The following is a 15,566-nucleotide window of genomic DNA, read 5'->3' as shown; positions in this document are numbered from 1 at the left end:
CTCCAACATGGGCTCGACAGCCATGGTTCACAACATTGTCAGAACTATCAGTAGTTCCTCACCAAAAACTATACCTCTCACCCAAGCTTCTCACTCAGAGCAATGGAGCGATAAGACACCCAGATCCCAGTCATCTCAATCTTGCGATATGGCACCTGAAATCTTAGAGTTTGCCTACCTTAAACTTCCACCAGACTGCATGAACATCATTGAAGAGGCTAGTCGCCCTACCACAAGAGCATGCTATGCAACAAAATGGAAACTATTTGTAGTCTACTGTACCAACAATCATTCCTGCTTACTTACAAAACAGCCAGCATTTGTCTCTGTTTCCAGTACCCGCTATCAAAGCTTTTATGGAATGACTCATAAGAATCATCCCTCCCAGACTTCCACACTCTCCAGTGTGGAATCTCAATATAGTTCTCACTAGACTCGTGGGTCCACCATTTGAACCTTTACACAAATGTGAACTACAGTTTCTCACATGGAAGGTAGCCTTCCTTAAAGCCATCACATCTCTTAGAAGAGTGGGTGAGCTTCAGGCACTAACTATACAAGAACCATTTTTACAAATACACCAAAATAAAGTGGTTCTTAGGACTAATCCCAAATTTGTACCAAAAGTCATTTCTGCTTTTCATATCAATCAGTCTGTTGAGTTGCCTGTATTCTTCCCTTAACCAGATTCAGTGGCAGAAGGTGCTCTTCACACATTAGATGTCAAAAGAGCCTTACTATATTACATAGAAAGAACAAAACCTTTTAGGAAAACAAAACAACTTTTTGTTGCTTTTTTGCCACTGCATAAATGCAATCCCATATCAAAAGCAGGTATTGCATTGTAGATAGTTAAGTTCATTCAAATATGCTACAATAAAACTAAACGCACATTAACAATTCCCCCTAGAGCACACTCTACACACAAACTAGGAACTTCTATGGCATTCTTAGGGAATATACCCTTAGATGACATCTGCAGAGCTGCAACATTGTCTGCACTACACACATTCACGAAACACAATTGTGTAGATGTGTGAGCAAGACAGCAAGCTAATGTGGGACAAGCAGTTTTACGAACATTATTTCAAACCACTGCAACCGCTACAGGTTAGCCACCGCTTGGGAGATAACTGCTGTATAGTTTATGGTAAAGCATATGATCTACAGCTCATATGCCTCAAACGGAAAATGCTACTTACCCAGTATGCATCTGTTCTTGGCTTATAGAGCTGTAGAATCATATGCGCCCACCCGCCTCCCCGTGTACCTCTAACTGTTGCAGTATTATCTTACTTAGCTACGTTACACATGGACATCTTTCTTTACTACTTTACTAACTCCATCATCACCCTTTATGGCAAAACAATCTAAGGATGGAGCCGATGCCCATGCACGCTATCACCGAAGAGAGGAGTCACCTAACACGTGACTACAAATACTTCTTCCATAAAAACAAAGTGCGAACATCCGGACCCAACACTAGATGGCGATCTCTGCTAAAGCGTATGATTCTATAGCTCTATATGCAAAGAACAGAAGCATACTGGGTAAGTAGCATTTTCCTTTCTTACATTACGTGTATAATCAGTGCTTTTCTTTCTAGTTTCTTTCTTTGTCTTGTTGGACAATGTTAGCCGTTTTTTCTCCAAAAAGCAAGCATGCACTTGGGCCTTTGGAATTGTATGAAGATTTGTGATAAGCCACTATACTTTGATGTAAACAAATACTCTTGAACACCACCTTCTCTTGCCCTTTTCTCTTCTTTTAAATCTGCACCTCACTGGGTGGTTATCCGAACTGCAGCATCACAGAATGCTGTGAAACCTGAAGGGATAGTTAATTTTTGTGTTGCATTTAGGATTTTTGATAATTCAGTTGTGGTTATGTATGCCCTGCTAAATAGACTAATCCAAAAGCGTATAAGGTGTGAATGCTGTGTAACAGATTTTTAAGTGAGTAGGAGACTGACAAATATATATACAATTGCATGTGAGTAAAACACCTTCCTACACTGCAAAGGTCAATAAAGTCAATAAGTAAATATAATAATAAAAAGAAGATGGACTTTAAGAGATTCGCTTGAAAAGTACTGACAGTGTATCTGTGAGTATGGACTATATTCATTAGATTAAGATTTGTTGATATCATAGGGCCAGATGTAGGTACCTTCAATTTACTGACTCATAAATACCGAATTTTACCGATTCGGTATTTATGAATCGGTAAATATGAAGGAGGGAGATGTAGGGAAATTTTAAATGTGAATTACCGAATCGGTAACATTCGGTATTTACCGATTCGGTAAATACCGAATCGGTATTTCCCATTGATTGCTATGGGCTGTGAAGCCCATAGGAATCAATGGGAAATACCGAATCGGTATTTACCGAATCGGTAAATACCGAATGTTGCAAGGGTGCAGGGGGTGTCACTTTGACACCCTCTAGCACCCCAAGTAAAGGCATGTGTGACATGTGGCACACAGACATGCCCTAAGGGCATGTCTGTGTGTCACATTGCACAGTGTGCATGCACAGATGTGCATGCACACCTGGATTCGGTATTTTACCACACAATAGGATTGTGTGGTAAAATACCGACTCTTAAGGGCCTGTGGCACTCTCAGGAGTGTCACCTACATTTGGATTTACCGAATCGGTAAAATTACCGATTCGGTATTTTACAGAATCGGTAAATTTACCGATTCGGTAAAATAATGGCCCCTACACCTGAAAACCCAAATACCGGTCGGTAACGGCCGAATTCGGCCGTTACCGACCGGTATTTGCTCTCCTACATCAGCCCATAGTTAACTAATTAATGGGGATTGAAGTTCTAGCCCCCAAAAGTCATAAAATAATCTCAAGAAAAGACTAATATTTGGTACCTCATACATGTAAAATCAATCCTAAATGGTACACAAGCTATAGCTATCTTCATATTGAATAGATAATTGTCATAATTGTTGTCATAAATACATAGATGTCATGGCACGTTTCATGCAACGTCAGTCTCAAAGTGATTCCTGGCTCACATGCTTGTTTTATGCTTAATGATAATTTTGAATCACAATGAACCTTAGGTCGAAGGTGAAGACATTGTTTCAGAAATATATATCCAAGTGTCCTGTGTGTGATCAAGTATATATGTATTCTAAAGAGTCAAGTGTTACACCTATGTTTGATGTCCGAATAAATCTGCCACAATCTCAAATGTGTGATAGAAAACGAGTACGAGTCATGAATTGTAATATTTATAAAACTAATTTCCATTCCTAAGCACCACTTAAGGTATGTAATGTGATAGTGAAAGAGCGGACTGAGGCAAAGATTTCCACACGTTTTAATGAAAAAGAATGTTGCACTTTTAATGTCTTTTGAATCTGTAGGGTTGTCTTCAGAAAAAAGGAAATGTAATAAATATTCTAAATACATGTATTAAAATGTATGGCTTGACTTTGATAATATCTGTTTGAATTATAGTTGTATTTTCCATAAGCAGATATTTTAGAAAGGTGACTGCCAACATACAAAATTAAATTCTGTAGTCACTCCATGATGGCTAAGGATGATTTTAAAAGTAGACACAATTTTTCAGGCAGATAGTTTTACTAAATTTTAGAAACATTAGTATTTTGCTTTAAGAGAGAACAATATCTGAAGAGGAACACAGATATTTTACTGCCTTCTAAATATATATCAGACTTTTAAGAATGCTTCTATGTAGAAAAGTGAGTGATAGTAGTAATTGAAAGTTAATATCCAAACTATGTTAAATCAGTAAACAACATTATTTAATCGTGCTTATTATTGGTACTTCCAAGTTATTCAGGATAACAAAAAAAACATAGGTGACACATTGAACCCGACAATTTTCAATGCACCCATGTATCTAATGTCATCCTAACATCTGAATATTGAAAACTTGAGAAAACCTTCTAAAGTAAGCAAGCATTGGGTGAAAAGTGACTTTCTGAGCTGAGAGAGGCCTATTAAAATTTTGCTAGGCAGAGTTAACATCTTCTGTTCAGAATTTACAGTTTACAGAATATTCAGCTGTACTTTGTGTGCTATTAATATGTAGTATTATTTTACATCCATCCCATGGTGGATGCTCGGGAAGCTGCTGCGTTGGACCTTTTGGACCTATCTGCAGCCTTCGATACCATCTCCCTGGCCTGGCTTGTAGAGCAGCTTCAGAAACTGGGGGGTCCCAGACTTGACACTCCAACGTCTGGCATCTTTTCTGAGTGACAGGTCTCAGGTGGTTATGATTGACCAGTTCTGCTCGGAGTCCATAACGTGTCCAAGTGGGGTGCCTTAGGGTTCTTCCCCAAGCCCTACATAATACAATTTCTATGTTCCCCGCTGGCGAAACTCATAAGATCTTTTGGGCTTCGAACATGGTTACATGCTGATGACACTCAAATCTTTGTGTCTATCTCTAGGGACATGGATGCAATTGCCACCAACTTAAAACCTGTATGCAGGCTGTGGCCACATGGATGAAAAAACTACCTAAGATTCAATGAGGACAAGGCGGAAGTCATAATCTTTGGTTGTCAACCATCCGTATGGTCCAATTTGTGGTGGCCAGATAGCCTGGGGGCCTTACCTACTCCATCTGACTCTGCTAAAAATCTCAGAGTACTGGTCGATAAAAATCTATTGTTCGACCAGTAGGTCAACAGCACAGGTTCGACCTGCTTTTGGATCATTAAATCCCTTAGCAAAGTGTTTCCTTTTTATCCCTCTTCAAGAATGGAAGCAAGTGGCTCTGGTGCTTATTAGATCCCGGTTACCTTACTGTAATGCTCTTTACTCTTGATTCTTTATTCTTTGCTCTTTAAATGGTAGAGCAGATGGTGGAACTGATCTCAGCGCCAGGATACCCGCTGGGTGACAGCTGCGCTTAATAAGCATTAAAATACATACATACAAAATACATACATGGATATTAATAAGACTGTCCATGCCAAACTGCACCTGGTTCAGAACATTACAGTCAGATTAATTCTTGATATCCCCAAATTTCAATCAGTTTCTGAGGGGATTTGGAAACTTCACTGGCTACCGAAGAATAAACATCTTCAAGGATCTTTGCATTGTTCACAAGGCCCTGCATAATATTGTCCCAGGAGAACTCAGGAACTTGGTCCAACGTTACACTCACCCTAGAACGCCACGCTGTGAAATTTGCTCCATCACTCTGTTACCTGGCTTCAGTTTCATGTTCCATTTCGTAAGCCTTGAAAACCTGCCTTTTTACTTTTTAACGGACAGGCAGTGGGATCAATCTGTTGCTCTTTCTTCCCCTGCCTAAGACTGCTTGAAGCGCCTTGACGCCTTTGGGCAACTGTTGCGCTCTAAAAGTCTTTATCATTTCATATTCCCTGAATTAGGCGCTGTAGCAGCAGACCTGTTGAATAGAGAACTCCACAACTTGGAGAGTAACCTTTAGCTTTGGAATACTCACTATAATAATATTCATCATTTATATGAGGGTCATTACAAATGGGATCGCCTTACCGTTCAAACAGATGTTCATCTTCCCACAACTCAGTGCTAATCATTTTACCAACCACAGAAAATTGAGTAGTTTACATAATATGGGTATTAAATGTTAGTAAGAGACCCATACTATTTTAACTATCTGTATTGTTTTAATTTACTAAATGGGTTTTATAAAATGCCCTATTTGTGAATTGGATACATTTTGATAGATTGGATGTGAATTTCTAACCTTGTATTAATGCCCACATTATATGTTGAAAATGTTTTAGAAACAATTTGTACTTTTATGACTTGTGTAATCAAGCTCGAATAAAGTTGAGTTTTTGTTTTTTGTTTTTGAGTAGTTAAGTTGTCCCTTCCAGGATTCAACCCTGTGACCTATCGTTTACATTGATAACTCAGGAGTAAGTGCATTAACACAATAGATTGTCTTCCCCTTATTTTCCATTTGTGCAAGTGAGTTTCTGTTTCAAAGTGAGGCTTGAAGCAGTTTTCTCTTCTTATTGTAAAGAAGCTCTTCCTTAACCACTGTTTTAGGAATCAAGTCGAGTGTGACCTCAATTGTGACACGAAGCAACGCATTGACTGTCATTTTGTTTTTCTAGGCTCTCAGAGTTTTTACCAGGAACACAGTGATGATATTTTGTGCCTAACTGTAAACCAGCACCCCAAGTTCACCAACATAGTGGCATCTGGCCAAGTAGGTATGTTTGTATTTTTAAAAAAGAAATACCATTAGCATGGGGTTGCCAGACTTTCGATTTATCAATTTATTTATAGTATTGAAACAAAAACAGTCTCACTGCACTTTGGAACCTGTTGCCTGCTGCATGTTTTATGTTCCTTTTAAAATATGTCAAAATCTCCCTAATCATCTACAAATGTGCAATAATCCCAAACTTTGATGAATACCGCAGAAATGTAGAATTTGTGTTTCATCTGGATTGATGCATGATGTTCTGTTTAAATTATGTAGTGTGTCTGAGTGTGCCCAGTCTGTCAAAGACATTCCTGTCTTCAAGATTCAGGATTTTTCAAATATGTATTGATTTGTAGACAGGGATAACAGCTTTAAAATATTATAAAGGATATATGACAGTAGCTGTGGATGAAAGGACTTATTGAATAGACGATATATAAACATTGTTCTCCAAGTATTCCCTCTACAGAAGCTCAGAGATACATTTTCTGACTTAAGGAGCGATATGATGATGAAGACAGATTTATAGTGCTCAGATGCTCCTGGGAGTGTCCCAGCACTAGTCCAACAGCAAGTAGAAGATTACAGAGTGAATAGCCATGTTTTGAACCCTTTCCTAAAAGCAAGTTCGGAACTTTCCTGCCTAAGGTGCAGTGGAAGAGAATTCCCTGCAGGCGACCTTAAGAAGGAAAAAGAGCCTCCGCCAATACTTGACATCCTCACTCTCAGCACTCTAGCAAAAGCCAAATGCGAGAACCGGAGGCTCCTGGTAGGATTAACACTTTGAACCACGTATTACTACTGCCTTTCCAACCATGCCATCATCCAGACTTAAATTAAAGAGAGATGGCTTCACAAGAGTCATCCTTCTGATGCATTATTCCTCGCCTTTATAATATTCCCAGGCGCCAGATTGGATCCAGAAATGCTCTTAGTAGTGCTTCTGCGTGCTGCTAAGTGGTGCTATGCTGTTCCGTGTTGAGTTTGTTCTCCCCAGAAGTGACAGAGTAGAGACACATATAAAAGCATGGAAAGAAAGGAACTGATATCGCTGAGCAGGGTTGGGGTTTATATGTGGATCTAGAACTCCACTTCCTTCTACTAGTTGCCAAATTGTTTCACCAATTCATTCGAGCAGAAATCGATGTACCCACGGAATACTACATGGTTCAAAACGTTTGCAATTGTTGGGAACACATGTCTGTGATGGATCCGCACAAGTTCTGCCTCTGGTGCTTGGACTCATGTGGTACAACAAGACATGTGAAGAATGTACCTTTATGCACCCAAAGGTGATCTGGGACAGTGAAGCTGTACGTCACTGAACACCAAAAGAAGTCTTGGACCTTGCATAAGTCCTACTCCCTCTCCAAGTTGAGGATGCTGATTCATTCTCACTCTCAGTGGGCAATCCTTCAACAGGCCTTCTTTGTTGCCTATGTCATCCAGTAAGTCAGTCAAAAAAGAAGTTGATGCGGGACTCTTCCACATCTTGCCACTCTCTTTCCGAATAGAAGTCGGGAAACTATCAAGATGCAATCCGATCTCGCGCCAAATCCCAGAACAGATTCCTCAACTGATCCTGTTGTGCCCCAACTTCCCTGGCCATCGGCAATGATGCAGAAAGTTGTGGATTTCAAAGAGGCAAGGCAGTGCATTTTTGGCACTTTTCCATCATCCTCTGCCATTCATCTAGGGCCCAAGAAATCATGGGGGCCACCAGTCGTATTTCCCTCATTGTCGTCTGAGCCCCTCAAAAGCCACCTTGGGTCACACACTGACTCCAGTGCAGACTTCTACCCTGGCTCAAAGATCTGCACTGGCTTCCTTTCCACCAGTGCTGGTCACTACTTTACTGGACCGATCGAACGAAGTCGACTCCGATGCCCAACCTCAAACCGAATCTGCTTTGACTCTGACCAAGGTTACGCCTTGATTCCACTTCAGAGCACCTGGACCCAGTGCACTCTGATTCAGACAAAACTCTTCCTTTTCCATACAGCTACTCTATTTGGAAGTCAAAACTCAATGAAATTAGCACCCAGGGCCTGCTTCATCGGAGTCATTACTCCCTTTAAATGAGGCCCAGACTGACACACTTATGGGTACCTAGGCAAAGATCTACTCTTGCCTGCCAGTCAACAGACAGGTGGCCAGGATGCAGCCAAATATGTTATCTGGATTGGCCTGGATATTAAGGACTGCTTGGGGAGTGTGATGGTCTTGAGTGTGGTGCTCTACCACCACACTTGGATGAGATCCACTGGATTTTCTGGGGATGTGCAGATGTCCCTAGTGGACATGCCTTTTGATAGTTCCCACCTTTTTTTGCAAAAAGACTGGTTCTGCCCCAAACGCATTAGCTAAAGCAGATCCACGGCACGTTCCTTAGGCCTTTCTACCCCTGCCCAACAGTATCTTCAGCTGTTCCCACCCTTTTAAGGCTATTCCATGGATCTGGCATATAAACATCACCAGGCCACTGAGTCCTCCACATTTGCGGTGTCTACCTCCAAGCCTTTTTAGCTTGCTTTAGCATTACACAGCCACTCAGTTGTAGGCAATATTAGAAAAAAAAATCTGGGGTGGCAGACTATCATCTCCGACAGATTGGTCCTCCAGATCATCTAACAGGGCGCTACCTTACAACTCCTTTCTGCCCCATCTCAATTTCCTCCTACATCAGAGCAGGTTTCAGAGTAGCACCTTTCCATCTTGATGCAAGAGGTGCAGACTTTATTGGCCAAAAGGGCTGTTGAGAGGGTGTCAGCCGTAGAATTAGGGACGGGTTGCTACTCTTGCTATTTCCTCATGCCAAAGAAGGACACCGGCATTTGTCCTATTTTAGATATTTGATGCCTTCATTTGGAAGGACGAATTCAGAATGCTCACTTTGTCCCAAGTTCTGCCAGCCCTAGATCCAGGCTACCAGATGGTTGCCTTGGACCTGCAGGATACTTAATTTCATGTTAAAATTACTTTATACAGATTGGTAGAGCACAGTATCATGCGGGAGGGTATCGTGATGCTAAGCAGATGTGAGTCTTGCCATACATAGGGCCTAGTATGGCTACGCAAATAGCCAGGTCGTCAGCTTCTTGTTGAATTCAAAAAGTGAGGTGGAGACTCATGTGTAGTGGGAGAAGGCTCGACTGGATCTGGTTTTCGTGGGATTTGGAGTCCAAATGGGCAGAACTGTCTTGAAGGTTTGTGAAAGCAGATGCGATCTATGAGGAATGATTGACCAGTGTTATGTAGTGTCCTCAAAGTGTGGGTTATTGTGTTCGTTTGTGAATGGAGAGCAAGTGGTGCTCCTTCAGGTGTGGTGTGATGCAAGTGTGGGAGCTTGAGAGAGATTCTGCCCGCCGAATGGTCTGCAGCCTTATGATGAGCTTTTTGTTGATTCTGGCATAGAGGGTGTTCCTTTGGTCCAGCTTGCTTGTGACAATGGCATGTGAGATACTTTTCCGGTGATGAATGGGAGCCATTTGAAAATCTTCCTCAGCATCTTTGGGGTACAGAACCATGAAACGGTGACAAAATTGACTGGGGGTGCGGTCATGTCAAGTTTGCTATTGATTATCCTGACATTCGTGGTGGGGATGGATGTCGCTCCTAGCTCTGCTGGCCACCAGTCGGAGACCCACAGTGATCTTCTGTTTCTGAAGTTCACGATTTTGGTTTTGTCGGTGTTCAGCTTTAGACAGTTGGTCTTCATCCTGTGGGGGATTGTCACACAGGCAATAAACTTGATCTGGGTACTGCACCTCGTCTTTGAAAGACAGAGTTGTGTATTGTCAGCATAGGAGAGGACATTGATGTTGTGAGAGCAAATTATGCTGGCTAGAGTGATCATGCATGCATTGAAGAGAGTCGGGCTCAGAGAGGATCATTGCAGAACTTTGGAGATGAAGTCACCGGTGTGTGAGGTGTATGGTGCCAGACTGACTGACTGAGTCCTTCCAGTCAGGAAGGAGCAGATCCTTTGGAGTGCATGTCCTTGGATTCCGATGTCATGTATGCATTGGATGAGGATAGGGTAGGAGACTGCCAAATGCTGCAGAGAGGTCTAGGAGGATAAGGGCCATCATGTCTAGAGTCATATGGATGTCATCCATAGAGGCGTTCAGGGCAGTTTCTATGCTGTGGTTGGGTTTGGAACAAGACTGAGTGGTGTCAAGGAGTTGGTGGAACTTGAGGATTTGGTGAGATGTCTGTTGATGATATTCTCTAAGACCTTGATCAGAATTGGGAGCAAGGAAATACATCTGTAGTTGGCTAGTGTTGAAGTGTCCGGAGAGGGTTTCTTCAGCAAAAGGAGGACAGCTGTGTGTTGGCAAGTATCTGGGAAGGTCACAGAAGAGGTGAAGGGATTAAGAGTGGGTGTGAACATGGTGCTGATGGGTTGCAGTCCCCCGGAGTAGACGTGGTGGGGGCAGGGGTCCGATGGGCCCCCTGAGTTGATGGAATTCTTGTTAGCAGCGGTTTCTTCTGGGGTGATGATGGGCCATGTGGTTAGCATTAGTACAAGATCGGGATGTATTTACTGAGGTCTGTTGGGTCCAGTTGTGAGTTGAAGTTGCTGTAAATGGCGGTGATTTTGCTGCTGGAGAATTTAGAAATATTGTTGCAGAGGTTCTGCGAGGGAGTGATCGAGTTGGAGGCGATCGATGATAAGGTGAAATCTTTCTCGATGGTGAAGAGTTCTTTGCTTCTGTTGGTGCGGGCTTTAATGCGGCCCACCAGATCACCGGTTCACCAGAGCCTGAAATGCCACATACGCTACCAGGATCATTTTCAGTTTGCCGTGCCCCACTTCAGCCTTACCAGTGCCCCTCAGCTGGTCACGAAAGTGATAGCAGTGGTTGCTGTGAACCTTCGGAGGTTGGGGAAACTGGTTTCCCCTACCTCCACGACTGGCTGCTCAAGGCAGGATTATGGCAGTCAGTCATTGGCCACCTCTAGATGATGGCGAACCTTCTAACATCAGTGAGGTTCTCAATCAATGAGCCAAAGTCACCCCTGACTCCTCTGCAAAGGCTCCTTTTTATTGGGGCCATCATAGATACAGTGCTGTTCAGGGCTTTTCCTCTGCTGCATCAAAGCCAGGACATTCGGGCCATGATCCTGATGTTTCAGCCTTGGCCCTAATTCTGGTGTTGAGACGCTACCCCTCTGGAGTTGACTGGAACGTTAGGCCACCTGGTGGGATCTATAAACACCAGGGCAGATGATCTCAGCCATCTGATCACGAGTGGCAGCCACTACCTGAGGTGGTACAGGGCTTCAGTCTGGCCATCTGCAGACCCCTCTCCCTTCCCCATCCCGAGCTGATGTTGGTGGACGATCCCTGCTGGGCTGCGGCAGTCATCCAAGAGATGAGGAAATCTGAGGTCTTCGATATTGCAACAAGCAGGGAGGAGTGAGTTCCTGAGTCCTGTGATGCTCCCCCTTTGGAATTTGCTGGAGTGTCGGGGCAGTTCTCTGATAGTGAACCTCCTGGCAGGATCTTTAAACACTGGGGCAGATGAGCCCATTCATTGGATCATGAATGGTAGTTACTCCATGGGGTGGGGCATCTTCCAACAGTGTAGATAACCTGGCTAGATGTATTCGCTAGTGCCATTAATGCACATTTTTTACAACCTTTGCACGTTAGAATTCCCAAGAAAGCTCTTTCTAGGAGACTCATTCAGGTTATAGTGGAGCTCTGGCTTCCTGTATGCCTTTCCTCCTCTGCCACTCCAGCCCTAAATTGTGAAGATCTAGAAGACTGAGCCCAAGACATACGAATGGCTCTGTATTGGGCCAGGAGTGTACTACCCAGATTATCTGGCCACAAGAATGTGTCCTCCCATCAGATTACTACTGTGGGAAGATCTTCTGTGTCAGAAGCAGGCAGGGTTCTGCACACCAACCTGCACAATCTACATCTCTATGTGTGGCAATTGATTAGCAGCAGTTGACTAATTTGCTCTATCACCGGAGGTTGTGGATGTCATCTTCATATCCAGTTGTCCCTCTACAAAGTCCATCTACACCAGGCGCTTGGTCTAGTTTGTAGCCTGATGGGGAATCCGCAACACAGACCCTTTACTAGAAAAACTGTCTGCTGTTTTACTGTTTGTTTTGTCTCTAGCCAAGCAAGGTCTTGCATTAGGCACTATAAAAAGTTATATGTCAGCCCTTTTACATTTACTACAGTAAGGGACCCTGTTTAAATCACCAGTTGTGATGCGTTTGATTAAAGGTTTGATACATATGCTCCTTCCTAAATCTTTTGTGATGATGCAGCAGACCCTTAATTTGGTCTTCACCATCTTCATGTGCACTCTGTAGGTGTGCATGCACAGCTGTTCATTACACCTTCTCGCTCTCAAAACTGCATTTCTCATTGCAATCATTTCAGCTTGTTATATGAGCAAGCTTTAGGCTCTCTTGGTGCAGCCACCGTACACTACCTTTTAGCCAGACAACCTGGTGTCAAGGGCTAGAACAGCCTGCTTGCCTAGAGTTGTGATGCGTTTTCACGTTGCCCATCCGTCAACCTTCCAAGTTACTTTACCTCACTTTAATCCTCGAAAGAGGAGGAGAGCCTCCCACAGTTGTACCCACCCCAAAAAGCCCCAAGCATGTACATTGATCAAAGCAAAAACTATTGGGTGGACAGTCAGCTCTTTGTGGTGTTCTCCAGGGCAAAGAAAGGTAAGGTGATGCAGAAAAGGACCCTTAACCATGGAGAGGCCTCTGCATCAAGACCTGCTATGTGCTGGCCCAGAGCCAGCTTGCAGAAGGACTGATGGCTCATTACACTAGGCCCAAGGCTGCTACCACTGTGCTGGCATGAGGAGTGCCTGTGCCTGTTCTGGACATCTGTCAGGCTGTGAGATGCGCATCAGTGCAAACGTTCACCAAACACTATTGTCTTGACAGCCAGGTCAGATGGGAAGGGAATTTTGCTTGTTCGGTCCTGCAGAACTTCATGGTCTGAGTGCACTCCACAGACCGTCCATCTTGGGGAGGTACTGCTTTGGTAACTGTTCTAAGGAGTTAGGAACCTGTGGCTAGAAGTATCCATCAGGAGAACAAGTTACTTATCTACAGTAATTTTCTCCCATTTCTTTGTTCTGAGGAGTGGCCCCTTTGTAACATTTAAAAATGCCCCAATTTAGAGATCTGCACACTGGTTTTAGCCCAGAAAGCTTCGAGCAACAAATTGATATTTCTGCACAAGGGTGACTCCTATATGCAGGTCTGACTCATCACTTTTGGGGTCAAAGGAAGTCAGTGTTGAGCTGCGCAAAATATCGCAGGAGCACTGCTATAAAACGTTCGGGATCTAGGTCTGACTCCTGGGTAGTAGTCTAAAGGTGAGGAATTTGCAGTTGAAGTATTCACCAGAAAGAGCTTTACTTAAGGTTAAGTAGCTTGTTCTTTTGAGGAGGAGCAGATGAATCTTGAACTAATTCTGTATGGAGCCCATTCAGGCACATTCAGATTTATGAATGTATTAGTATTTTATAGCTCACACCTAGCTGTTGAGCAGCTGAGTGCTCTACATTACATGAGGGGTTCAGAGTCAATCTTCAAGATCAAGTGTACATCAAGTATGTAACACCAGAATCTCCAACCAACTCCTCAAAAGACTCCAGATCTTACAGAACACTGCTCCAAAACTTATCCCGGACCTCCCCAGTCAGACCCACATCACCCCACCTCAGAAACCTCAGCTGGCTACCCATCCAGAAGAGATGCCAGTTCAAGATATTCATGCATGCTTACAAGGCCCTACACAACCAAGGACCTTCCTATGTCAACCATTGACTGAACTTCCACCTACTCGCAAGACGCCTGTGATCCGCATCTCTTGATCTCGCAAACACCCTCTGCATCCTTCGCAGCCACAGCAGGGGTCGATCCTCTCCTACATTGTGGCTAAGAGATGGAACGCCCTGCCCCTCCATCTCACACAGCACCTTCCCTGGCAGACTTCACAAAGAAGCTCAAGACCTCACTTTCTGACAGAGACAGCACCCTAAGCGCCCAGATACCCTAGCTGGACAGTGTTGGGCTATACAAATGCTTATTGATTGATGGCTTGCACAAATACATTTTACACACAATAGATTTAACATTTATTTTACTGCAGGATTAAGTGATTTGTTCATGATGCTGAGTCAAGTGCAGACTCCTGGATTCGAACGTGGATCCCAAGGTTCTAACAACAGAACTACTAGCCCACAGGGCTCATTTCCTTCACGATTTATGGGAATTTACTTTGCTAGAATGTTGAGTGTGTCAGCCAGATATATTCTTTGAACTACAGCCCATAACCAATGGTAGAGACCCTCAACACCATTTTACACAGAGGAATTGGCAGCAACATTTGTGCGCTAATAGCATTTTTCAACCAGGGAGCCCGTCAATAAAGTTAGTTATTGGCCCCAAAACAGTTGGGAGATGACCAGCAACTGTTGTTACTGATAGGCTCCATGTTTGCTAGTGCTGTATTTGCTCTACTTACATTTTATGATTCTGAAATTCTGATTCTACAAATTCCATATTTAGAGTTGTGGTATTTAAGTCCTATTTATCTTCCATTATAAATTTTGAATTTTTATTGAACCATCTAAATTTTTAAAAGAGCATCAGAAATTCCAAGTAAGCACTGAGAAATGTTGGAAAAATCCTCTTGATCTGAAATCTAAATTTCAGTTGAGAAATTTCAGTTGAGAAATTTCGTACCGTGCAGACTATAGGCTAAACAGTCTGGTTTCTTAATGATATAAATAGATTTCGCATTAAACACTGGCAGGTGAAGATTAGTCTTTTGTGGTCAGTGTGCAGTGTGACCAAGGGATGGAGGCAGTTCCTATCATGGCAGAATTGGGAATGGATGCGTGTCAGGCATGAACTCATAAAAGCAAACACTACTAGTGATTAATGTATCCATAAAGGCAAGATGATGTAGCAGAACAACTAAAAAAAGCTATTGATGGGCACCGCTGCATGGAACAGCATGTGTGCTTACTATTTGCGCTTGCTCTGCTAATTCGATGGTATGATATTTGTTCTGATTTGCAAATGTTATGTGATGTAGAACCTCTGTTTTCTATATGCAATTCCTGTCCTCTCTTGTTAACTTTTCCATTGTTGACTTTTACACAGCGTGGTCTGATAACCCTACAGTGATTCATTCACGCTCTTCAAATCCCATGTACCTCATATGGATCATATCTATATATTTGGACCCACAGTTGCTGTGTGTGCACTTCAATGTATGATTCTGTGGTGATTTTACTTTGTCCCCAAAAACAAAATAGTAGAATTTTCGAGAGGTTCCATTTTCT

The 15,566-nt window shown here is 42.9% G+C and overlaps 1 protein-coding gene across 7 annotated transcripts in view; it reads left to right on the top strand.

Annotated features, from left to right (window-relative positions):
* The window catches only part of EML5 (EMAP like 5), a 1,317,369-nt gene that overhangs the window by 1,048,709 nt on the left and 253,094 nt on the right, over nucleotides 1-15,566 (top strand). For 5 of the 7 annotated variants that reach the window (XR_013600929.1, XR_013600930.1, XM_078660021.1 and 2 more), the window contains one exon: nucleotides 6,122-6,220. Coding sequence is in view for 4 of the 7 variants with exons in the window: in XM_078660021.1 (XP_078516147.1) it covers nucleotides 6,122-6,220 (99 nt within the window). In the remaining 3 variants the exon portion in view is untranslated. The remainder of the gene's footprint in view (nucleotides 1-6,121; nucleotides 6,221-15,566) is intronic. The other 2 variants (XR_013600931.1, XM_078660023.1) reach the window with 1 other exon arrangement.

The sequence above is a fragment of the Lissotriton helveticus genome, chromosome 9 (assembly GCF_964261635.1).
Source record: "Lissotriton helveticus chromosome 9, aLisHel1.1, whole genome shotgun sequence".
Classification (NCBI taxonomy): Eukaryota; Metazoa; Chordata; class Amphibia; order Caudata; family Salamandridae; genus Lissotriton; species Lissotriton helveticus.
The sequence above is the reverse complement of the archived record's forward strand: the minus strand, read 5'-3'. Positions and strand labels throughout refer to the sequence as shown.